Source organism: Oncorhynchus masou, chromosome 20, assembly GCF_036934945.1.
Source record: "Oncorhynchus masou masou isolate Uvic2021 chromosome 20, UVic_Omas_1.1, whole genome shotgun sequence".
NCBI classification, from domain to species: domain Eukaryota; kingdom Metazoa; phylum Chordata; class Actinopteri; order Salmoniformes; family Salmonidae; genus Oncorhynchus; species Oncorhynchus masou.
Genome location: NC_088231.1, coordinates 2,061,493 through 2,088,565, shown reverse-complemented (window position 1 = coordinate 2,088,565; position 27,073 = coordinate 2,061,493). Strand labels below are relative to the sequence as shown.

The 27,073-nt window shown below is 42.2% G+C and overlaps 1 protein-coding gene across 1 annotated transcript in view; it reads right to left on the bottom strand.

The window, feature by feature from the left end:
- The window catches only part of LOC135506688 (neuromedin-K receptor-like), a 38,822-nt gene extending 12,242 nt beyond the window's left edge, over nucleotides 1-26,580 (bottom strand). Inside the window, exons 1-3 of the mRNA XM_064926012.1 lie at nucleotides 25,881-26,580; nucleotides 19,314-19,502; nucleotides 16,555-16,705 (exon numbers count right to left, since the gene is read on the bottom strand). Coding sequence (XP_064782084.1) covers nucleotides 16,555-16,705; nucleotides 19,314-19,502; nucleotides 25,881-26,254 — 714 coding nt within the window. The 5' untranslated portion in view covers nucleotides 26,255-26,580. The remainder of the gene's footprint in view (nucleotides 1-16,554; nucleotides 16,706-19,313; nucleotides 19,503-25,880) is intronic.
- Between the last annotated feature and the right edge of the window lie 493 nt (nucleotides 26,581-27,073).

Genomic DNA, 27,073 nt, shown 5'->3' with positions numbered 1-27,073 from the left:
TTATTCTACCCAGACTACAGGACCACTGAATGGCTGTTCAGATCGGACAGTTCTGTCTTGTCTGTAGTGTTTCTGTAATATAGTTGTTTTCTCTGCCTATCAGAATGTACCTGTTAGACTAAATACATGAAACCGGAATTGTCCCCCTTTTTTATTTCATAGATAATAACATTGGATATTTTAATGATATATTGACCGCCGAGCTGGAAATGTCCCCGGTTTTCATTTCAAAAATCTGGTCACCTTAATCTAGGTAGAAAGATTTCTTTATTCTGGAAATATCTTCCCTGTCCTGTTGCATTGTGGATTCAGGTAGCCTCTCTCTCTCTCTCGCTCTCTCTCTCAGCAACAAGTGGACCTGTGGACGAGCATGGGAAAAGAGTCGGCTGTCTTCTCACAGTGGGTGATTCAACAGAAGGGATTTTCATAAAAGCTCAGAGGCTCAGAAGAGCAAAGTTCAGAGCACACCATACGACTGAGCCCAGACAGGCAGAGAGCAAAAGAGCAAAAAGAAGTGAAGGAAAACAACCCGGAGAGAAAATGAAAATAAAATGTTCCTCATCTCTATTTCTGGCAGCCAATATGGAGTGACAGAAAAGTTCACGGATGCCTGCGCAATAATTGAAACAAGGCAAGACGATCTTATCTTAAACCTCTTGTCCATGACGTGGATAGTACTTGTTTTCTTTCTGTCCTTGATTGAGCTTGTGTGGCTTGATGTAGCCATTGGAACCAATGGCATAATTCCAAAAGTGCAAACCCTAACCTACTTGGCACTCCTGGCAATGCCCAATCAAGCTCTCAAAGTACTTCAGTGAAAACAAATGCTACTTAAACCCAGGTCTGGCTGGCATATCGAAGGTATTGTACAAAAGGACAGTACATGGAATGTGTTGTTTTCAGTGTTTCTTGGGAGGATAAGGAAGCCATACTAGCATACCTCGTAAAATGCCAGTCATTGCCTGTGGCTACATGAGGTCATGTCCTATAATAACCAATAGAAACAATGGTCAGGTAGTCATCATGTCACAGACAAACTTGGTGTACCAAATGGCACCCTATTCCCTTTAAAGTCGACTACTTCTGTCCAGTTGAGGACAGCTGTAACGAGTGCACTGAGGGAGTGAGCATTTTAATAAATAAAAAAGTAACAATCCAAAACAAGAAACCACAAACAACGCACAGCAATGACACAAAAACAATAACGCCTGGGGAAGGAACCAAAGGCAGTGACATATATAGGGAAGGTAATCTGGGAAGTGATGGGTCCAGGTGAGTCTGATGACACGCAGGTGTGCGTAACGATGGTGACAGGTGTGCGCCATAACGAGCAGGCTGGTGACCTAGAGGCCGGAGAGGGAGCACACGTGACAACAGCAGATGATAAGTCAGGGTTTTTAAGTTTTAGTAAGATAAGCGGACAACTGCTATTTTCAATCACTTATCTCAGATTGTTCCAGGACAATCTGCAATTTGTAATCTGAAAGAAATGTATTAACATTAAGAAATGTTACTCCTAGCAAATAACAGCAACACATGCCTTAAAGAAGCATTTACACTTTAAATATCAGGAAATATAGATAAAAACAGACTAAATTATTTTCTCCTTTTCCATGTCAGTAAGTGAAGATAAAAATGGAGGGTGGTTGTTCTCTGACAAGGAGCAAAGACATGTCCTTGCTAGAGGACACTTGTTGCTAAAATGAATGGACAGCTCAACAAAACAAAAGCCTGTGGGTGGGAGAAAACTAGAGAGGTCGCAGAATGTGTTAGTAACACTACTGCTGGCCTGGACAGCTAAGGCCATATGGATTCTGTTTTAGCATTAATTGGGAGGGGGAGGGGACTAGAGATGTCACACAATGTGTTAGTAACACTACTGCTGGCCTGGACAGCTAAGGCCATATGGATTCTGTTTTAGAATTAATTGGGAGGGGGGAGGGGACTAGAGATGTGACACAATGTGTTAGTAACACTACTGCTGGCCTGGACAGCTAAGGCCATATGGATTCTGTTTTAGCATTAATTGGGAGGGGGAGGGGACTACAGAGGTCACACAATGTGTTAGTAACACTACTGCTGGCCTGGTCAGCTAAGGCCATATGGATTCTGTTTTAGCATTAATTGGGAGGGGGGAGGGGACTAGAGATGTCACACAATGTGTTAGTAACACTACTGCTGGCCTGGACAGCTAAGGCCATATGGATTCTGTTTTAGCATTAATTGGGAGGGGGAGGGGACTAGAGAGGTCACACAATGTGTTAGTAACACTACTGCTGGCCTGGTCAGCTAAGGCCATATGGATTCTGTTTTAGCATTAATTGGGAGGGGGGGAGGGGACTAGAGCGGTCACACAATGTGTTAGTAACACTACTGCTGGCCTGGTCAGCTAAGGCCATATGGATTCTGTTTTAGCATTAATTGGGAGGGGGGAGGGGACTAGAGAGGTCACACAATGTGTTAGTAACACTACTGCTGGCCTGGACAGCTAAGGCCATATGGATTCTGTCGGTCTGCGTTAAGTGGGTTGGTTCCCTGTTATTGATCTGTACGCCATGAAAATAAAGAGCTAGGGGATCTATTGACCACTGGGTAAAAGAGACACAGTCACAGCGACAAACACATGCGAGTGCACACACACACATGAGAATGCATACAAATGTGCACGCACGCACGCAGACACACACACACACACAGCAGCTCAAAACTAAATGGCAAGGACAGTATAACCCCGAACCAGCTGAATGAACCACAAATTAACCATCATTCATCCCAATGACTACCCTAGTAAAAAGCAAATGAACTGGCATCTCGCTCAACACTCGAGCACACACATTGAAGAGCAGGGGAGGTAGAGACTCAAAAACAAGCAAGAATAAATACAACCTAAAAGCCTGCGGAGCTATCAAGAATGGATCAGGTATGCATTCATTCATAGGGAGAGCAGTGGGATGTATTTACTCATAAGTGTCACTCGCCGTAGGGTGGCAGGGAAGGAGCGATGTGTTCCGCAGAAAGAGTAACTGTCTGATTAGGTAGGTGATGAGGTGGGTTGATTACGCCCAATTTGCCATTTTTTTTGCCCTCCCCATTTACGCAATCTGAAGCAACCGCCTGCTGTCAGCAATCATTCGTGTTGGTGGTGACTCAGTTATCTGGACCGTATGACCCCTTGCAGGCAGGCAGGCACACACACCCCATACAGGGTTTTCACGACCTGGCGGTTCTGTTTCTTCTCCCTGCTAGACCTGGGTTCAAATAGTATGTGTTAACTTTCAAATAGAGAACTTCAGGTGCACTTGTTTGAGCTTGAGACTTGTAGAATGGAACAGTCCCAAACACCGCCCATCTCATGGCACTCCAACTATGATTCAACCAGTGTTTGCCCAGTGGGTTTCTTCTAATGGCCTCTATCGATGCCTCCGGAACTCTGATGGAAATGTTCGGAAATAAGTGTTTTCCACGCAATCCTCTCTGAAAGGAAGAGACTTTGTGGTTATAGGGTTCACTGATTGCGCGGTAAAACACAACACCAACCTCATCACTCTAAGCTGGGTAAGTTAAAGGGTGTTTTCAAACCTCAAAATGAGTCTTCTGTTGAGATAAGCACTTTCCAGGCCATCTGTTTTGTAGAGTTTAGAAAACTCTTAAGAGAGGAATGTTCAATGCAGTCCATTTTCATGTTTTTCTTTCCTTCTCACATAAGAGAACTAAGAGAATGGTTATTAAATTAAACTACGAAAATAAATAGCCAACTCTCATTCCCTGAGGCCTTCAATAGCAAGTGACCAATTTTGTAATTTTGGTTTCAAAGGCTCATTTGTTCAAAGAAAAAAAATGTACTGAGAAATGCTCTTTCAAAAACATCAATGCAACTGATGTGAAAGACTGTACAGTACTTTCTGCTCGTTGAGTGACATTGTGACAGACATTTATGAACGTGACATGCTGATTACAGGTTCAAGAAAATAGACCAAAAAAAGAGTTTAAAAATACTGTACGTCAACCAAATGTACTGTTTAATGTGGGATCAATTCATTACCAAGACAAGTCCTGGTAAGGACATGAAATCCTTTAAAAGCCCAAAACAAATACAGCATATTTAATTCACCCTGGCTCAACCCAAAGAAGCTACAAATCCTTTGAATTCAGTCCTACAGAACACCTACTGATTTGAATATACAGTCTACTCAAATAACCAGAGAATATATATTTACACACCCAGAAGCTACAATAAATAAACTGTCTATCCTTTCTTTCATATTATTGTCACTATTACCATATTATGCCCTCAAGACCTCACAATAACCACTTGGAAGCAAATAGAAAACGAACATCAGTTGATTTAAACTAACACCGGGGGAGAAACCTTGTGTTATAAATACTGAATGTTAATGATCATTTCAATTTGGATAATGGATCTTGAATTATTCAGTAGGAGAGCTGAACGGTCTTGGGGCATGTCGTCCCTGACATAAGATTGATATTGCATGGTAATGTTGGTAAGTGACTAACAATAAGTTACACTAGAGGAAAACCAGAGGATGCTACTAACAATGAGAGAGAGAAATAGTGAGAGAAAAAGAGAGAGATACAGAAAGAGCATTGTAAAGTTTTGTGGTAGAAGTATCATGTTATGAGTATGCTTGTCACCGGCAAAGCGAGTTTCAGGATCAAAAGAAAAATGAAAGGAGCAAAGCCCAGGTAAAAAGGTAGAAGAAACCCTGCCTCAGTTTTCTGAATACCTAACCCTGGGATAGTTTGATTTTTCAGCGGAACAATTACATACATTTAATGCCAAAGGCTTTCCAAGAGGTGTTGAGTGTTCCTAAATGATCCAGCCTCAGTCCTGACTTAAATCTGAGACAAGGCTCGCATATTGCTGTCCGACAATGATTCCCAACCAAATATACTAAGCAATGTTGACAAAAAAACAATGGATAGATGTTGTCTTAAGAGTTGTGCCAAGCTGATAGAAAGGCAGCAACATATGAAGACTATGCAACGGATTGTAGACTTTCGCTGGGCACATTATATAGGGAATAGGGTGCCATTTGGAATGTATGAACAGTCAGACTGGGAGGATTACTCCTGCCCTCCTATCTGCCCAGCTCCAAAGGAGCCCGTGTATCACATGTGTGTGTACCGTGGGGATTACCAAACAGTCTTATTGGATTTTTTAAAAGGCAAAAATTCAGGTCTCCCCAGGTAATCCATCTATCCACCACCCACACGTCAACAGCAAAATGCATCCAACTGCTTTCAAATCCTGCTTCGCTGCCAGACACTCTGAATCGATGATTCTTTGAGCGACTTCACTCTTTACCCAGATGGGATAATGGATTCTCAGGTGTCATTACAAGGCATTGGTCAAAAGCCTTATGTCATTTTTCCCCAGAGATAGAGCTTTTGTGTACGCCAACAGACTGGGACCAAATATGACCTGGACTACCAGGCCTCCTCCGACATCATTTCAGTTGAATGGAGATGACGGTATGTAATAATGATGGGAATTATGGCTTTTATAGCTAGTCAATGCTTCCTAAAACACTTCCAACCTGACCTGTGCTCATGTTAATAATAACATGTCCATCTCACCTGGCTGAGAAAGCGAGAAAGATCAATTAGGCTGCTGGTGACCAGAGATTAGTATTTAATTCACTGTATATACTGTTCACCTTTCTCATGGCCTCGCGATGGAATGCCGCTAAAAATACATCAGAAGAAATTATCTAACTTCAAAGCCTTTCAAACAAAGGCCCACAACAAAATGGTAGCCCTGACACTTGGTTTGCTATGTAACTGAGGGATGATAAACAAAAATATGACAGAGTGGGCAAGTCAAAAGATTCAGGGACCCTATTGGAAGATCTTAAACTCTTGCGCCCATTATCTGTACTATATGTATTATATGTACCACTCCACTTCAATGGTAGAACGCAAACAGCCTTTGGTGTCTGCTGAGGTAAAAGTAGGCTTCCACTTTTAACAAAACATAATGGAGGATATTGCTTTTTCTCTGTTCTAATTATTGACAGCTGCTGCTAACCGTTTAAAAATTAGAGGACATACTATGGAGAGAAAAAGTAATGGCTTCTTTTTGTAAGCACTAACTCCGCCATGGACAAAGCAAATGTGGAAATGAATGGCGATTTGGGGCGTTATTTGGATAACAGCAAAGCTAATTTAAGAATGTATGTACACGGAACAAAAATATAAATGCAACATGCAACAATTTCAAAGATTTTACTGAGTTACAGTTCATATGAGGAAATCAGTCAATTGAAACATTCATTAGGCCCTAATCTATGGATTTTACATGACTGGGAATACAGATATGCTTCTGGTGTCACGTTCTGACCTTAGTTCTTTTGTTATGTCTTTGTTTTAGTATGGTCAGGGAGTGTGTTGGGTGGGTTGTCTATGTTAGTTTTTATATGATTTGCTATTTCTGTGTTTGGCCTGGTATGGTTCTCAATCAGAGGCAGCTGTCAATCGTTGTCCCTGATTGAGAACCATATTTAGGGAGCCTGTTTTCTATTGTGTTTCGTGGGTGATTGTTTTCAGTTTTGTGTCTACACCAGACATGACTGTTTCGTTTCGTTCATGCTTCGTTGTTATTTTGTTTAGTGTTCTTATGATAATAAATGATCAATATGGACACTTACCATGCTGCATTTTGGTCCTCCTCTTCTCCTTCATACGACGACCGTTACAATCTGTTGGTAACAGATACATTTAAAAAATAAGGTAGGGGCGTGGATCAGTCAGCATCTGGTGTGACCAACATTTTCCTCACGCAGCGCAACGCATCTACTTTGCATAGAGGTGCTCAGGCTGTTGATTGTGGCCTGTGGAATGTTGACCCACTACTCTCCAATGGCTGTGCGAAGTTGCTGGACATTGGAACACGCTGTCGTACACGTTGATCCAGAGCATCCCAAACGTGCTCAATGGGTGACATGTCTGGTGAGTATGCAGGCCATGGAAGAACTGGGACATTTTCAGCTTTTAGGAATTGTGTACAGATCCTTGCAACATGGGGCTGTGTATTATCATGCTGATAATCATGCGGTCATGGCGGTGGATGAATGGCACAACAATGGGCCTCTGGCTCTCGTCACAGTATCTCTGTGCATTGAAATTGACATCGATAAAATGCAATTGTGTTTATTGTCTGTGGCTTATACCTGCCCATATCATAACCCCACCACCACGAGGAACTCTGTTCACAATGTTGACATCAGCAAACTGCTCGTCCACATGATGCCATATACATCGTCTGCCATCTGCCCCGGTACAGTTGAAACCAGGATTCATCCGTGAAGAGCACACATCTCCAGCATGCCAGTCGCCATCGAAGGTGAGCATTTGCCCACTGAAGTCAGTTATGGCGACAAACTGCAGACCGGTCAAGACCCTGGTGAATACGATGAGCACACAGATGAGCTTCCCAGTGATGGTTTCTGACAGTTTGTGCAGAAATTCTTCGGTTATGCAAACCCACAGTTTCATCAGCTGTCCAGGTGGCTGGTCTCAGACGATCCCACAGGTGAAGAAGCCAGATGTGGAGGACTTGAGCTAGCTTGGTTACACGTGTTCTGCGGTTGTGAAGCCGGTTGGACGTACTGCCAAATTCTCTAAAACGACATTGGAGGCGGTTCACAGTAGAGAAATTAACATTTTATTGTCCCCAGCACAAGGTGCACCTGTGTAATGATCATGCTGTTTTATCAGCTTCTTCATATGCCAGACCTGTCAGGTGGCTGGATTATCTTGGCAAAGGAGAAATGTTCACTAACAGGGATATAATCTAACATTTGAGAAAAAAACAAGCTTTTTGTGCATATGAACAATTTCTGGGATATTTTATTTCAGCTCATGAAACATGGGACCATCACTTTACATGTTGTGTTTATATTTTTGTTCATAATAATAAAATAAAACAATGCACATGAAGCCTTCATAATTCATAAAGGTGATGTTAACTGACTGATATTACCTCAAAGAAGAAAATGTATAAAATCTCCTCAAAGAAGAAAATGTATAAGATCTCCTAAGCTTGTGTTAACCTCAGACCTTATTTTGGCGTTTATCCCAAATTCCTATTCTTACCCCCTTAATTTTCACTATAGGATTGGCTGAACGACTCAGAGGTAAGTCATTTCCGAGTTTTAAGACTACAAGCTGGCGAACTAGAGAAAGTGGTATTTGTTCAGCTAAAGGTTTATGATTGAGCTCTTTCTAGCCTGTATAAAACCACAGAGCAATGACATGATATTGGTGTAGCCTACTCCTACTTTTCTGTTATTCGATTGCAATTGATGTAATCCATTACATACAACCGTTTTTAACTGAAAATAATTCTGGTATGGTAATTTCATATCAAGATTGGTGGTAAAATATCCCTTGACTGTCCATATTTGAAATGTGTAACTAAATCATGTCAACCATGATTGAGTTATACAGCCTTTACTTTATCAAATGAAAATGTAAGCTAACAAAGTTATTTCAAATGGCATATATTATTTTACCATTTAAGATGAAACGTTTGACTGAAATATAGGCCTATTATAATCCAATAAGTGTTGTTACATTTAGCATCCTTACAGTTTCTGATGCTCCTAATAGGTCGACATTTCTTCGGGGGCGGGAGTAGAGAACCTAGATGCAGCTGTCTGGTATCATAATCATTTGACACGGTAACAACGAGAGATCAACTTTTATTCCTGGCTTATTCTTGTGGGTTTTTGGTTGCAAGAAAGTTTGCTTTAACACACCGGTGCATGTAATCTCCCGTTTCGTAGCATTTTAAGAAACGCAGGGCCAGTGGTATTGCTTAGCACAGTTCTGCATACTGCCTGTTGGCTGCAATGCACCCCCCTGGTTTAGATGTTTCTGCTTGAATAAAAAGTAGTGTTGGAGCTTGATTGATAGCTTCAGCACTGCTGAAGTAAATGTGCATAATATTAAGCTGGAATACTTTGTATAAACATAGGGTATGTGGATCGGGGTGAAGTGCTGTGGGATTATTTAAATTACTCTTTGAAGAGGTAGGGTTTCAGATGTTTTTGGAAGATGGGCAGGGACTCTGCTGTCCTAGCTTCAGGGGGAAGCTGGTTCCACTATTGGGGTGACAGGACAGAGAAGGGCTTGGACTGGGCTGAGCAGGAACTGCCCTCCCGTGGGTTGGGGGGGTCAAGAGACCAGAGGTGGCAGAATGGAGTGCTCGGGTTGAGGTGTTGGGTTTGAGCATAGACTGACGGTAGGAAGGTGCAGTTCCTCTTGCTGCTTCATAGGCAAGTACAATGGTCTTGTAGTGGATGCGAGTTTCGACTGGAAGCCAGTGGAGAGTGCTTTGGGAGTAGGGCGAAATGGGAGAACTTCGGAAGGTTGAACACCAGGCGGGCTGCAGTGTTCTGGATACGTTGCAGGTGTTTGATGGCACAAGCGGGAGCCCAGACAACAGCTCGTCGCAGTAGTCCAGACGGGAGATGAGAAGCACCTGGATTAGGACCGTGGAGTTGTCGACCGTGATGGAGAAGTGTTGGAGTGGACAGGCCTTCCCCGGGAGGAAGAGCAGCTTCACCTTGTCGAGGTTGAACTTGAGGTGGTGGGCCAACATCCAAGCTGATTTACAGTGCATTTGGAACGTTTTTAGGCCCCTTGACTTTTCCCGCATTTTGTTACATTACAGCCTTGTTCTAAAATGTGTGTAGATTGATGAAGTCATTTTTTTATTTAACCCAACACCCAATTATGACAAAGAGAAAAAAAGTTGAAACATTGTTGTTGAAATAACAGAAATACCTTAGTTACATAAGAATTCAGACCCTTTGCTATGAGACTAGAAATTGAGCTCAGGTTTATCCTGTTTCCATTTTTATTCCTTGATGTTTCTACAACTTGATTTTTTAAGAACAAATTTTTATTTTCAATGACTGACTCGGAACAGTGGGTTAACTGCCTGTTCAGGGGCAGAACGACATATTTGTACCTTTTCAGCTCTGGGGTTTGAACTTCCGGTTACTAGTCCAATGCTCTAACCACTAGGCTACCCTGCCGCCCCTGTTAAATTCAATTGATTGGACATTATTTGGAAAGGCACACACCTGTATACGTAAGGTCCCACAGCTGACAGTGCATGTCAGAGCAAAAAACCAAGCCATGAGGTCAAAGGAATTGTCCGTAGAGCTCCGAGACAGGGTTGTGTCGAGGCATAGATCTGTGAAAGGGTACCAAAAAATGTCAGCAGCATTGAAAGTCCCCAAGAATACAGTGGCCTCCATCATTCTTAAAATGCAAGAAGTTTGGAACCACCAAGACTCTTCCTAGAGCTGAGTAATCGGGTGAGAAGGGCCTTGATCAGGGAGGTGACCAAGTAGATTGTAAATAGTTTCCTAGGGTTAGGGGCAGAAGCTTGACATTTGGAGTGATATAATGTGGCTTTAGCAGTGGATACAGAGGAAAAGGTAGAGAGGAGGGAGTGAAAGGTTGATAGGTCCTCTGGAAGTTTTGTTTTTCCTCCATTTTCGCTCAGCTGCCCGCAGACTTGTTCTGTAAGCTCACAATTAGTCACTCAGCCACGAAGCAGGAAGGAAGGGCCGAACAGCCTCTAGTAAAGATGAGGTCAAGCGTATTAACTGCCTTGTGATTGGGAGGGGACTAGGAAAGGGTGAGGTCAGAATAGGCAAGGAGGGTAAAGAAAGAGTAAGAAATAAATGAATTGAAGGCAGACGTCGGGAGGTTGAAGTTGCCAAGTACAAAGAGCTGTGAGCCATTGTCAGGAAATTATTTTATCAAGGTGTCAAGCTCATTGATGATGTAAGATGGCAAAATTGTCAATCTTGAGTGCACAAGTTAGTGACAGCATGGCATTCAAATGAGTAGATGGACAGATGAGCGAGGGAGAAAAGAAAAAACCTCCACTTACGAGAAATGAGTAGCCCTGTGCCACCACCAGAAGCTCTGACTATGAGAGAAAATGTAGTCAGATGAAGAGAGCAGCTGGAGTAGCACTATTCTCTGTGGGGATCCATGTCTCTGTCAGGGCCAAAAAGTCAAGGGACTGAAGGGTACAATAGGCTGAGATGAACTCCGCGTTTTTTACAGCAGATCGGCAGAGACCAGGAATCCCACATGGGTTGTGCACACAGGGTACACTAAATTAGAAGGGTTGCAGCCAAGGGGTGGGGAGGATCTGGACAGCTTTCAGTGAGATGAGTGAACAGGTATAAAACACACACATCTGAAAATATCTAGGTAAGATACTCAAGTGAGAGAGTGGTGTGGAGCCTTCCTCTCTTTCCTACCTCAAACAACTCTGCAGAACCGTCTTTGTTTCAGTGACGGTCTTAGTTTTGCAACGAGATCATCGGTTTCAGCTGCCGCTGAGAAAACAGGGGAGTCTAAAGAACTAATACGAATTGCTAATTGCCTTGCAAAGGTGAAGAGCATACCTCCTGGTCGGTATGAATTGCCTAGGAGAGGAGAAACCACTCCCCCTCTAATACATCCACTGATTACCAAAACAACAACAGTCACAAATTGCCCTGCCCCTTAATCCTGGTTGATGTGTCAACAATAATCTGCATGTTAACCACCAAGTACGCTGCTGGGAACACAGGCAGCACTTAAAGCAGAAAGACATTTTAAAAAAGACAGTACCAGACAACAAAATATAAAGACAATAATTATACTTATCAATCCTGGAGATATCAGGAGTCCTCTAGCTAGAGAATGACCCAGAATAGAGGAATAGAGGAAACCTTTAGACTGCGCCAGTTCAATTCAAGATATGTTTAATGCCAAAAAACATCCACCGTCCCTATTGATCAGCACTTGATCAGCACCATGGGTGCACAATTTTCCATTATTCAGGCATTTGTCTAACAGTACCTTAAGCTTGTAAAGATAATACAGTCTGTACGCATCAAATGGATCCAGATTAAGACAATACAGTGCTCTCTACTCCTCAAGCAAATTTTGATTTCATTTTTGGAAAACAGGATAATAAGAAACTTAGAGGAAAACAGCTAGGCTCAGTGTGGCCTGACAGAGCAGAACAGTACCTGAGGCCACTAACGCCCTACTCAGACTGTCTCTGTGAACCTAACCTTATCTGAACCCCATTCACCTGGGCCCATATTTATAAAGCGCTTCAGAGTAGGAGTGCTGATCTTGTACTTTTTAAATAAACAAAATATATTTTATACGTTTTAACCTTTTCACACGTACCAAGAAACAGGTGTGGTCATTCTACAGTGGTCCCTGCAGCGTACGCTCAAACCAGTGTGATTAGAATGCTTAGTTAGAAGTGGTCTGTAGATTTGGTCAGTAGTTGTGTGGTCTGTAGTTTTGGTCAGTAGTTGTGGTGTTCTGTGGTTGTGGTCAGCAGTTGATGTTGTGGTCCATAGTTGTGGTCAGAGGTGGGGTGTTATGTTCAGTAGTTATGGTCAGTTGTTTTGTGGTTGTGGTCATTAGTTGTTTAGTGTTTTTCGATTGATGCAACAGTCAGCATTTGAGCTGGCCACTGTTTTTTCACAGAAACATTTTGCACAAACACAGTCCTTACAAAGTTATGTCCTGAATGTGAACAGTTTATTTTTGGATGTAATGTTCAGACATTCAGAGAAGTACAATCCTCCAAACCGCAAAATGTAGGCTACATTTGTCCTAGCGCTAACTGAGAAAAGATTAACATAACACAAGCAGTCATATTTAGATAACTCTCGGCTGACAGAAACTACAATATGAATTAGCTAATAGCAGTTACTATTTATAATTCATCACATCACGGGTGAGCTCACCATTGATCGAAATAATTGAGTAAAACACTTTCTAGTAATCTAAAGTTATCCGACGATGGGTATTTTGTGCACGCCGCCATGTTTGTTTTTTACTTGAAAGATGAGAGAACCAATTCCTTTAACTCAATTTAACATCTTTGGTCTGACAGACGTTTACGTGACACCCACTTTCCCAACAAGTTCGACAAAAAGTTAGAGCATATGAAATTGTACACTACTTCTCTACTATTCAAATCGGAACGAAAATATCTGCTAACAATCAAAAGTTACAGCAGTTTTGTCGGAGTTTAAATTGATGTAAAGTAGCTAGCTAACATCTCTCTCATGTCTCCTCACTGAGGTCCCAAACAGAACCGTTGCTATTAATAATCACACACACAGAGGAGCCCATGGGACTGCGAAGGCAAAAACCATGAGGAGGGTGATTGAATTTAGAACAATAGTGTAATGATGATGAAGAATTGTGAACACCAAGAAAGAAGCTACAAGAGGAGGCAGCCAAGCCAAGAGCGCGTCGTCTTCCTTCTCAGTATCGTACACCATGCTCTAAATAACTCAACTGGCTAGTTTTCCTGTCTGTAAAGAGAAGAGTGCGACCCTGATAGGATAGATGGAAGCCGTCTCCGTTCACTCGGTTCATATTTCACCTAATCACTTCTGAGCGCATGTTTCGGTCTAATCAGCCTGCTACTATGATAAATCAATAGGCGAGGACGTTTGCTAGCAGCTATCAATGTGAATTATATCTAACAAGCGAAGTGAAAGTAGGGAAAGACTGACTGAGTGACAGCAAACTTGTCTGCCAGCTTGCCCTCCAAGTTTGGAGGACAAGACACACAGACACAGTCACACACATCCGCATGCTGTTCCTAATCTGCAGCTGTTTTGTTCTATAAACCTGCAGATAGATATTTTTCCAACATATATTTAGGCATAATAAAACACTTTTCCGTTCACGAATATCAACTGTCAATTTATGGATACGAATACGAGTATAGCCAGCTTGCCACACCCCTAATAACAACACACTAGAATCTGATACGTAGGCGAACGGGGAAAACTTTTTCCCGTTGTTTTTTATTGCGTTATGAAAACTTCTTTCAATTTTTACACGAGTCAACATAGACATTTTAATATGAAGGAGAGTTGTGTAGTCTATTCGGTTCAGTCAGTCAGCATCAGTCATTTGTATTTTCCTGTAGCTTTCTGAAACAGCACAGGAACGTCCCTGTCTGTGTGTGTGTGTGTGTGTGTGTGTGTGTGTGTGTGTGTGTCTCCACTTTGTGTAGCCAATAGTGATGATGCTAATGATAAACTACTTATTTGTGGAAATTAACAACCTTCTCAATTAAATGTCAACTACGAAGTGGCCTATGCATACTGTACCTGGTAGAATGATATCAATCTAAAGGCCATTTGTTTTGCAAACTCTTGCAAAACACACCCAAAATCTAAATGTATATTTTTTCCAGACCTCAAAAACAGCCCTTGATGTGGTTTATGCATTGTTATGGACTTAGAACATCCAATGGTGTTGTTTTTCTATTTACAAAGTGTGATTTTGAGAACAAAAACTTTTTTTAAATGGGGAGGTAAATGAAACATGAAAAAACGAATTGGAGAAAACGGAATATGGGAAGAAACAAGACGAAACAGGCAAAAAATAAAATAGATTTCATAGGGCCCTATGTATACTATGCTCAGTTAACATGTGTGTCCCCTTTGGGTTTAAAGGTGCTCAGAGGGAAGGGGTTCCCCTTTTCTGGCCAGTGGGTCCCTCTTCCCACTGATCTCCCTCCAGTCCAGAGAGGACTCTCATCCAAATACATAGTGATGTTTTGGGGGGTTTATTTGTATAAAACTTAAGCAATGCCTCATTGTCTTCTGTGTTCTATTATTTCAGTTTGCATATAGTGTCGTGTTCTAGTAGCAGAGTGTATACAAGTGTAGTAGTCCTAGTATAGTTATTTCTGATTAAATGTGTGATCTAACTGCCGAAACAGTCCAAAGTAATACGATTGATATTTAGTAGTATATCAAAGTAATCAGACCAATTATTTTTCTACATTTAACTTTGACTATATGTAAAGTAACTGCTTTGCTTTAAATAGTCAAGTAAAACTTCTTCCACTACCACAAAAATACTTTTAAAGAGCTAAATCAAGCCCAACTACTTTACTTACTTACTTTACTTATGTAAAGTTACCATCTAGTTCATTGTGATCTTACAGGCAAAACTTATACGAGATCAGCACTCCAACTCCGAGATGCTTTATGAATATGGGCCTGGGGGTGGAGGTGACCTTCTCACGGTTGAAAGTCTATGGTTTATCCAGAGGTATTGTTCGGATACATAGAAAGGTCTCTTCACATACAATAGCCTCGCCTGGTCCGTTCGTGTTTTAGCCAACTTCACACTCCATCTCTCTTGTCTCTGTGGTCTGTAGAGTGTGGACACTCTAGTGCCTCCAGTCCAATCCTTATCACTCATATTAATTCCCAGTGGAGGTGCATCTCCCATATTTCCTGTCGGCCTAAGGCCATTTGCCCAGCAGGGCTCCCAGTTTAAAGGGACAATGTGGAATTAGTACAAACATGTTTTAACTCAAATGGATGGCCAGTTCTTGCATCCATATCTTCATCTATGAATTTGAGAGTGGTTACATTTATCCAGCCCCATACCTTAGCTGTTTAGCAAAAAAGTGGTAGTGTGACAGCTTTATTGTTGTTTGAATCCCAGATTGCCCCTTTTAAGGAGCCTCTTAGTCTTACTGCCAGGATGTACAGGGCCTGACCCACCCACTGTGGTCAATACTGAATCCCATTGACACAAATTTCTAAGAGACAAAATGGGTCAAAATCCCAAACAAAATGTAATATGTTTATTGGAGTGTGTACCAAAAATCTGGGACAGTTTCTGTTTAACACAACCACTTTCTTAGGAAGCACATTTTATTCTCAAAACCAGAAAACAACACTGACAAGTCAACTGTTCTCACTGTCTGAGTTTGCCTGTGACTCACAGAGTAGACAGTCCGGAGAGTATATCCAAGTGTTGACTTTTGACATCAGTACGAGATGGAGGGCCAAGCTCACAGTGCCTCAGGAGTCCATTAGCATTCAAAGCTAGCGCTGCATGTCAAAAAGCAACTACGTCAAAAAAACAAGGTCGATGGAGGAACGGTGACCACGAGTCAGAAAAAACTAACGTCTCAAATTTGTTTTTCATAGACTTAAAGGTCTGTGCTGTGTTGCAGCGATCAGGTTGTGTTGCTAGGTTTTCGTCTGCGGAGATTGACCAATGTGATGGATTTGGTGACCCAGACTGTAACGTAATAGTTATTGTGAATGAAGAAACACATAAAGATACAGTAAATACTCCATTATCTTGTTATAAACCCACTTTGTCCCCCTAGTACAGTATGTGTGTAGTATGTGTGTTTTGATGTATTGTATGTCGCCCTAGTACACTAACCCTAGTACACTAACCCACTAGAGTGATTTTTTTGGCACTTTGAAGATACAGTCTCAAAACTCATTACACAACAATTAATCTCTCTGTCTGTGAAAATCCTTGTGGATGGTGTATATAGCATTGCTACTGCCTTAAAGTTCCTGAGACCTGAAGCGCTGTCACCCCAGAACCAGAGATGCCTTTTCTGGGTCAGTGGTACTGACAGAGCATCGTAAATACATTGTGTTTGTTGTGTCGGGTGTTATTATCCCGGGTCTGTTCTGGATTTACCTTCCTCTTGGCCCGGAGCTGGCCGTGGTAGTTGTCAGATGAATCCCCCGGGATCTCTCCCCCCCACAGTGTCACCCCGACGATGGTGTAGGTGATGCCCATTACCATTAGGGGCAGTAGGTAGACCAGTAGCATCACAAGGATATGAAACCTGGGCACGACAGGGAGGAGAAGAAAAACAGAATGTAAACAAAGACGATTGATTAGAAACAACAACGAGCAAAATGGCCCTGGTCCATTTTTAAAGAGGATATGCGGGCAGAGAAGTAAGGGATGAGAGGAGGGAGGAAAATATGGGTAATGTAAACTAGACATGATAAAAAGAGCAGTTCAAATCTGAGAGAGAGAGAGAGAGAGAGAGAGGACCAGTGTGTACTTCCAGAGAGGAGAAAAGCAAAAGGTGAGAGAGAGAGAGAGAGAGAGAAGCCAACTGTAGGTGCTAATAGGATGAGGCGTTTATACTGTAACACAGCAAAATGGATGAGGTGAGACAACACATTGACATGTAGAGAGAAGATTGAAAAGAAGGGCTATGCTATGCTAGCCTACAGAGGGCATGCTAATCATCTCTATCTCAACTGGTACAGTCACGTCTTTCCATTGTCACAGCCAATGTGTGATGAGCGCTCCGGCACAATATGGCTGTCATAATGCACCATAATGCTGCCATCATGCAACCATGAAGAAGGCCACGAGGTGAAATAACAATAAATACGCTTTTCTATCAACTTCCACTGTCCTGCAAGAGTTGCTGAATATCCTCCTCACTTCAGTTTGATCCTCAATTCATGAACCTTGGTTGGAGAGCGAGGTAGCAGCATAAGCTAGCATAATGTGTAACCATGTAAAACTGAGTGAAATGAAGACACTTCTGATGATGAAAGAGAGTGTTAAACGCATCTCATATGAAGTAGTAGAATGAGGTATAGACGTCTAGAATGAGGTATAGACGTCTAGAATGAGGTATAGACATCTAGAATGAGGTGGCCTGGTACGATGTACCGCGGCCAGCATGAGTTCAAATCTGACCTGCGTTTTCAGCACTCTCTCTCCTACCTTTCACCTCTATCTCTCTCTATCCAATAAACAAAGAAACTTTAAAGATACAGTTGAAGTCGGAAGTTTACATACACTTAGGTTGGAGTCATGAAAACTCATTTTTCAACCACTCCACAAATTTCTTGTTAATAAACTATAGTTTTGGCAAGTCGGTTAGACATCTACTTTGTGCATGACACAAGTAATTTTTCCAACAATTGTTTACAGACAGATTATTTCACATATAATTCACTGCATCACAATTCCAGTGGGTCAGAAATGTACATACACTAAGTTGACTGTGCCTTTAAACAGCTTGGAAAATTCCAGAAAAGTATGTCATGGCTTTAGAAGCTTCTGATGAGCTAATTGACATAATTTGAGTCAATTTGGAGGTGTACCTGTGGATGTATTTCAAGGCCTACCTTCAAACTCGGTGCCTCTTTGCTTGACATCATTGGAAAATCAAAAGAATTCAGACCTCCACAAGTCTGGTTCATCCTTGGGAACAATTTCCAAATGCCTGAAGGTACCATGTTCATCTGTACAAACAATAGTACGCAAGTATAAACACTATGGGACCACGCAGCCGTCATACCACTCAAGAAGTCTCCTAGAGATGAACATACTTTGGTGCGAAAAGTGCAATTAAATCCCAGAACAACAGCAAAGGACCTTGTGAAGATGCTGGAGGAAACAGGTACAAAAGTATTTATATCCACAGTAAAACAAGTCTTACTTCGACATAACCTGAGAGGCCGCTCAGCAAGGAAGAAGCCACTGCTCCACAACCGGCATAAAAAAGCCAGACTACGGTTTGCAACTGCACATTGGGACAAAGATCGTACTTTTTGGAGAAATGTCCTCTGGTCTGATGAAACAAAAATATAACTGTTTGGCCATAATGACCATCGTTACGTTTGGAGGAATAAGGGGGAGGCTTGCAAGCCAAAGAACACCATCGCAACCTTGAAGCATGGGCGTGGCAGCATCGTGTTTGGAGGTGCTTTGCTGCAGGAGGGAACGTGCACTTATGCAATTATGTGGATATATTGAAGCAACATCTCAAGACATCAGTCAGGAAGTTAAAGATTGGTCTCAAATGGGTCTTCCACATGGACAATGACCCAAAGCATACTTCCAAAGTTGTGGCAAAATGGCTTAAGGACAACAAAGTGAAGGTATTGGAGTGGCCATCACAAAGCCCTGACCTAAACCCTATAGAAAATTTGTGGGAAGAACTGAAAAAGTGTGTGTGCGCATGGAGGCCTACAAACCTGACTCAATTACACCAGCTCTGTCAGGAGGAATGGGACAAAATGCACCCAATTTATTGTGGGAAGCTTGTGGAAGGCTCCCGGAAACGTTTGACCCAAGTTAAACAATTTAGAGGCAATGCTACCAAATACTAATTGAGTGTATGTAAACTTCTGACCCACTGGGAATGTGATGAAAGAAATAAAAGCTTAAATAAATCATTCTCTCTACTATTATTCTGACATTTTACATTCTTAAAATAAAGTGGTGATCCTAACTGACCTAAAACAGGGTATTCTTACTAGGATTAAATGTCAGGAATTGTGAAAAACTGAGTTTAAATGTACTTGGCTAAGGTGTATGTAAACTTCCGACCTCAACTGTATATACTGTATATTTTTTATAAGGCTTGAAGGAGGCTAGTCTACAAAGTAGGCTACTGGGCTGAAGGTGCCGTTACTCACATGAAGGGGTCGTCCTCCTTGCGGGGCCAGGCCACATAGCAGATGGTCCGGCGGGGCAGGATGCGGATGGTGGAGTAGAAGCAGAGGGGGAAAGCCAGCACCACGGCCAGCGCCCAGATACACATGATCACCACCTTGGTGGCTGTTGCCGACAGCCGTGGCTTCAGAGGGTGGATGATGGCCATGTACCTGCAGGGGTCAAGATGTCGAAATGGGGTTGAAGGGCAAGCATAAGGAAAGAGAAAGGGAAAGGGGGATACCTAGTCAGTTGTACCCAACCCCTCTGAATCAGAGGATGTTCGCTAATGAATTTGATTTAATTTAATCTATTGAAGATAGTGGGATATTGGTCATGTTGCACTTCCAAAGGCTTCCACTAGATGTCAACCGTCTTTAGAAAGTTATTTGAGGCTTCTACTGTAAAGGAGGGGCTCATAAGGGCTGTTTGAGTCAGTGGTCTGGCAGAGTGCCACAGGCTCGTGACGCGCGGTCATGAGAGAGTTAGCTCTCGTTCCATTGCTTTTCTACAGACAAAGGAATTCTCCGGTTGGAACAATATTGAAGATTTATGTTAAAAACATCCTAAAGATTGATTCTATACATCGTTTGACATGTTTCTATGGACTGTAACAGAACTTTTTGACATTTTGTCTGGTCCTAGTGAACGCGGTTCGTGAGTTTCAATTTGTTTAGCAAACGCGCTAACAAAAGTATCTATTTGGACAGAAATGATGGACATTTACTGTGGAATTGGGATTCCTGGGAGTGCATTCTGATGAAGATCATCAAAGGTAAGTGAATATTTATAATGCTATTTCTGACTCATGTTGACTACCCAACATGGCGGATATTTCTCTGGCCGGTTTGGGCTCTGAGCGCCGTACTCAGATTATTGCATGGTATGCTTTTTCTGTAAAGATTAAAAAGAAATCTGACACAGTGGTTACATTAACGAGAAGTTTATCTAAAGTTCCATGAACAAAACATACATCTTTTGTGTAACATGAAGTCCTATGAGTGTGATCTGATGAAGATCATCAAAGGTTAGTGATTAATTTGATCTATATACTTCTGCTTATTGCGACACCACTCTTTGGCTGGAAAAAAGACTGTGACTTGGTGGTGACCTAACATAATCGTTTGTGGTGCTTTCGCCGTAAAGCCTTTTTGAAATCGGACACTGTGGCTGGATTAACGAGAATTGTATCTTTTAAATGGTGTAAAATAGTTGTATGCTTGAGAAATTTTAATTCTGAGATTTTTGTTGTTTTGAATTTGGCGCCCTGCACTTTCACTGGCTGTTGGCGGGGTGGGACGCTACCGTCCCGAGTATCCCAGAGAGGTTAATTTAGTTTTTTGTAGTGGCAAATTACTTAAATGAATGGGTGAAGATTATATAACATGCTTGACATGCAATTTGAATTATTTAATTCAATTCCTGTACTGAATTGAGAAGGAATTGACTGCAACCTTGCTCCTGTCTTGGTCTCCTGTGTTTCCAAAACACAAAGATGTTCCACTTGAGGTCTGGCGGTCTCTATTGTTACATGGATTCATTCATATCAAACCAGAGGCTTTAGAACAAAGCCACGGACAAAGAGGAAACAATGGATCGCCCAAATTAGTGGGAGATTACTCTAAACACGCTGTAAGCCTGGGGACACACTTTATTATGCTGCTGTGTCCTCTGATTTGCCTCAATTTATGACTGTCCATTACTGAGAGCCACGGCTCATTGATGCTAATGCTAATTATCATCTCCTTTCCTTGAATGAAGCACCTCGCTAACAGACAAGTTCCCTTCCGGACACTGTTTCTGATAACTTTCAGAGCCTTGGCTGCCACCTCAATGACAGTCGGAAATCCCCCAAAGGGCCGTCACTAGAGAGCAGTCCGTGCAGTCCCTTAACTCGTCTGTAATCACTTGGCATTTAGTCTGAGTGGCACTTGGGCCCTGGTATTGAGATGAGAGGAATTAGTCAATTTAACTTCAGTAGCAGTCCAGGTGAATGAAGTGTGTGTGTGTGTGTGTGTGTGTGTGTGTGTGTGTGTGTGTGTGTGTGTGTGTGTGTGTGTGTGTGTGTGTGTGTGTTTTGTGTGTGTGTGTGTGTGTGTGTGTGTGTGTGTGTTTTGTGTGTGTGTGTGTGTGTGTGTGTGTGTGTGTGTGTGTGTGTGTGTGTGTGTGTGTGTGTGCGTGCGTGCGTGCGTTTGTGAGTTGTGTGCGTGCGTGCGTAGAGTACTACTGGTTGATTAAAAGAGCCAAACCACGCAGGGTGCTGCTCTTTCAGGGCTTCATTGTATTTCATCACAGAAATCTCAATATGGTGTTTTCCTGACGTCTTTTTCTTATTCGAAAGCAAAACCCAAAGGGAGCCTCCACCAAAATTGATACGTTTAATGAAGCATTTTGTCATTTCTTTAGGCATAAAAGGGATAAAGGGTGGAAGTAATGCATGAAAAGGGTAGCGGGTGAAAATCCTGCAGTAGCCTACACATCAGTCTTCTAAAATGTCTTACTCTCCCTTTGCATCACAAAATTAGCAATGAAAGAATTTGAGCATTTCATTCATTAAAGGTCCAGTGCAGTCAAAAACTGGATTTATCTGTGTTCTATATATATTGCCACACTATGAGGTTGGAATAATACTGTAAAATTCGGAATATTATGATAATGACCTTTTAAGTGTAAGAGCTGTTTGAAAAGACCACCTAAATTCAGCCTATTTTGTTGGGATGGAGTTTTATCCTGCCTGGTGACACCACCTCCGCCAATAACAGCTAACTTACTTGAGAAATTGCTTTCTGCTAAGACGCTATTCTTGTTTCTTTTTGACTATTTTAATTGAAAACAATCACCGTAAGGTACTATTATTTGATATTGAGATAAAAACATCTGCATTGGATCTTTAATGAGTCTGTAACTTGTATAGTCTCAGCCGGTAACATCAGTTATGGGCTGCTGTGCCTAACATGACCGTCTAAGAACAACGAAGAATAATGAAGTGAGGAACTTGCTTGAAGAGTGTCAACTACCAACAATGGTACATCTAATCAGTCCCATCTCAAAGAATACACTTGCTGACAGACTGGCACCTCGTCACACTCTTCCCGCTAAACGTGAGTGTGTGTGGGAGGATGTCTTGCCGTTTTTCTTATAATAGGTGTGTGTAGGAGTCTTATCTGAAGTGCTGTTCACACAGGAAATGAGTTTTACTTCCACAGGAAATAGGGATGGAGGGGTGGAATGGGGGCACATTCTGCCCTTAATAGAATGGGGGGCACATTTGCGGTTGGCCACCACATTGCAACCCTGTGCCATTTCCAATGCGACAGACTATCTGGATTGCGCTGCACATCAGTTCAGCCATGCAACAAGTAGGACTGGAGGTTATGTGTTTCAATCTGGGTCAAATCTATGTTCTCTTGTCCTCTTGTTCTCCTCATCTCTGGCATGGGGTGATCAAATTGAAGGGACACTTAAAAAGATGGAATTTGTCTGCCTCGGCTGCAGGAAGGTCATGTAGAGCAGAGCTAAAGGGTGCTCCTTTTGTGTTGTCACAGCGTTGCAGGAGATACCAGTGGCTCACACTCACTACTTCTCCTCCATTATCACACCATAACTCTACAGTATATGATGTAACATGGGGATATTGATCAATATCAAATCAGCCAGAGTCCCATTTGAAATGATAATCTCATTAAGTGACAAGAGAGTCATTGGGGGATGTGTGTGTGTGTGTGTGTGTGTGTGTGTGTGTGTGTGTGTGTGTGTGTGTGTGTGTGTGTGTGTGTGTGTGTGTGTGTGTGTGTGTGTGTGTGTGTGTGTGTGTGTGTGTGTGTGTGTGTGTGTGTGTGTGTGTGTGTGTTTTGTGTGTGTTTTGTGTGTGCCAAGCCACTTGTGTTTGATGCAAGGGTGTGTGTGTGTACATGCATGCCTTTTATGGAAGTGAGTGTGTGCATGTGTGCGTGCGTGCGTTATTTTTACAAACCAAGTCTGGCATCTGGCTTTGGCTAGGGTATAAACAACCCTTCAGGCCTGTTGTGTCGGGAAACAATTCACTTTGAGGTCAAAACAACAAGTCCTGTCTTCTCTGTCTCATCTCTTTAGCAGACTATTGGAGAATGGTGTCAACAGTAGGACAGCAACTCATAATGTTTGACTGACACCCCGTTGAGTGAATACTACTCAGCTAAAACGCCAATTCTAATCAATCTGCTGTCAAATGAGTGAATCATTTAAATTCACTGCAACCAATCAACCAATCAATTTCTTATGCATACACTGTATATCAATGCACTTCATAGTTAACACCAGATCCGTTTGTGCTATAGCCAGCTCCTATGATCATAATCAAGCCATGTTTTGGCATGACAAGGCATAATAATGACCATAGGAGTTGGCAAGGCAGCGCAGATCCAAGCATACTATCAATATTTAACTACACATTTATCTAAGGGGTAGGTTTTCTCAGAATGGTCAACTGATGTGAAGTGGCGCACACTAACACAACCCTCAGAGGCACCTCCATCACTGGAATGAATGTGTGTAGGCTTCCCCAGTGACACCCCCTGAAGACGCCATTAATAAGATATTCGCGTCTGACAATGTCCAATAACAGTGCAGGCTTGTGCCAATTTGTCAAACGATTGTAATTAGGGGCGTTGTCCAAACGTAGGTTTTGGTTTCCTCGAGTGTCAGTAAAGCCCAGTGAAGAGTGGTTACTGGCGTTTCTGTATTTATTTTTGGTCATATGAGTGTATACCTACACACACAAACAGGTGCACGTACTCACACGCTACACTGCCACCCCCTACGCAGATGCAAGCATATGATCGCCCGTGCACGCAGGCATGCACACACACACACACACACAATTCTCTGCCACCCCAAATGCAAGCAGGCCATCAGTCAATGTGACATCGTGTCAATGTGACATTCTACCTGCTACACAGAGCGTGTTGTTTTGAGAACAGAGGAGCAGAGGAGCAGAGGGAAAGAGCGTCCTTATTATATTTTTCCCTACTGTACCATATTCAATGATTATGCATAAGTGCAATAGCTTTAGTCCAGTTTCTCACAAGTACTCATTAAATAGTTGCTAGTGGTTGTACTAAATGATCCTCTGATTACACATGTTGCTTTTGTATACAATGTGGAAATAATCAATGTAGCTAGCTAGAGTTTCTTCTCACCAGTATCTTCTTGGCTTCATAAATCTTGGTAAAATAACCAATGGTGTCTAGTGGAGGCCATATGCAACCAAAATCATCTTTATTTCTGATTATTTAAATTCACAAGATGGAATTAACACGTGTGTCAGCCACTGAGAACTGAACCTCAGAGATTCTTGAGCTCGCAACGCTGCCATTGGACGTGACACAACGAAAGCACAACATGGACAGTATAGCAGCTTTCAGTGATTTCAAAGGAAGCATTCCCCCAATGGACTGATGACTGACGGCAATACCAGATGCCCGACAGCTATAGCGTAGCAGGGCCATCATGATGACAAACCTGCAGTTACTGATATGCCAGAACACACTACAGAAACCTGACACCAGCTCCGTCTAGATTTAGTTTGAATCACAAGGACATTTCCAACATAGAGCCTGTAATACAGCTGTGCTCTGATGGTCTGGACAGATGGCAGTAGTCTGGATAATCCATGTCTCTTGATATGACTGCCAAGGTAAGTTAAGAAATATTTTTCACCTGCCCTGACCTCCAGCAAGAAGATGAAAAGCATTGCTACTTTTACAGTTACTAATCTTAAAAAAAAAAAAAATCATTATCCTCTGTGGTCGGTGCTGCTTTGAACCTCTCCACTGACTCCAAAGGCATGAATGTACACACATGCTTGTACACAGGCATCCACATACACAGACACACAGGCACGCATCATGCACGCTGGCAAACTCATGATTACACATGCAATAGACTGCCCTCCCCAGCATAAACACACGTAGGCAGGAACACACACACAAATTAACATTCATTCATGCATGCACAGACACACGCTCACACACAATATATACCCTACACACATACACAGGCATACACACACACAGGCATGCACACACACACAGGCATGCACACACACACACAACACACTGTCATCACATGCAGGTATGCACACACACACACACACACACACACACACACACACACACACACACACACACACACACACACACACACACACACACACACACACACATACACATACACACACAGCCTACTGCCTAGATAGAATAAACAATGAAACATACATTTCCTTAAACAGAAAAAAATGCAGCCCTGGTGTGTGATCTCCATTCAATAATAACTTGAGGGAGATGGGGGAGGGGGGGGGGATACCAGTCCCCTACAACCTCATCAGCATCACCATGAGGAGTGAATCCTATGTTTTTTTTACTGGTGGAAAATGCTTGTAAAGAATCATGAGAAGTGCTGAATAATAAAGTGTATAGATCACCATCATGATCGTAATAATTCATAGTTAATCATAATACATAAATACCATTATTGATTTAAAAAAGTAGGCATGATCAGCATCAGTTGCCTACCTATCAACGGCAATTGCAGTCATCGAATAGATGCTTGCGAACACGGAGGTGACGGGGAAAAAGTTGTGAAACCTGCAATAAGCCTCTCCGAAGTACCAGTCTCCGTGGGCAGCATATATGAAATTAATTAATGTGTTGAAGGCGGCCATGGATGCGTCCGAAAATGCCAAGTTCAAAAGGAAATAGTTGGTGACTGTCCGCATTCGTTTGTGGGCGAGAATTATCCATATGACGATGAGGTTTCCGAACACAGCCACCGCCAAAACGGAGCTGTAGGCGACCGACCACAGGGCAACTTGCCAAGGCGGCTGAACAAACTGATTTGTAAAGTTCCCCGTTGTTATGTTCGATCCATTGAGTGCCACAGCTGCCATTGTGACTTCAATTGTCACTTCCTACGGTAGAATAAGTATTTTTTTTTCAGGCTGTGTTCTTTGAAATCTTTAGAGAAACAGAGTAGTTAGCTGCACCACGGCGCGCAACGCACCTATCCGCAATACGCCAGTAAAAATTATCTCAATTTTGAATAAAAAAACCTGTCAGCTTCGACTCCACCGCAGTCGCCTGAACGTATCCCATTTAGAATTTTAGCTTTGAGTGCATTCCTCTACTTTGGTGAAGATGGCAAATACGAAGTATAAGGTTCCATCCGCATCCACCACTTGCCTCCTGTTGAATGTGAGCGCGATGGCACCGCGGGGCCCCCAAGCATATGCAGTATAAACTGTGCGCGCAGATAATGACGTACCACCAGTAGAAGCTGGCACAGGCACAAATAGGCTAGAAAACTCGATTGATTCTGGCACTCCTCATTTTAAACTCTGTGCGGGACAAATCGGTCGGATCAGGCGTCTGCCAACACGCAGTAAACTTTAAAAACACAATCCCTAGTGACAACATGATGTTTGAATATTTGGGAATCCCCAGCATGCATTTAAATATCAGACATCATATTCATATTTTTCATATTTTATCTTCTTACCACATTTGATCAATTCTGTCAAACAATTAGGGCTTTGATTTGTTACTGATATCTATGCAAATATTTACTTTTGGGAGATATGTTTCATGTTTAGTCATATACCTTAAATGTTTCCACCATGGCATGATGGCATGCGTCTCATGTTAGGTTGATGCAGCCCCAAGCCTTACAAAAATAGAGTCAACAAAATCACCTGCATAAAAAGACATGT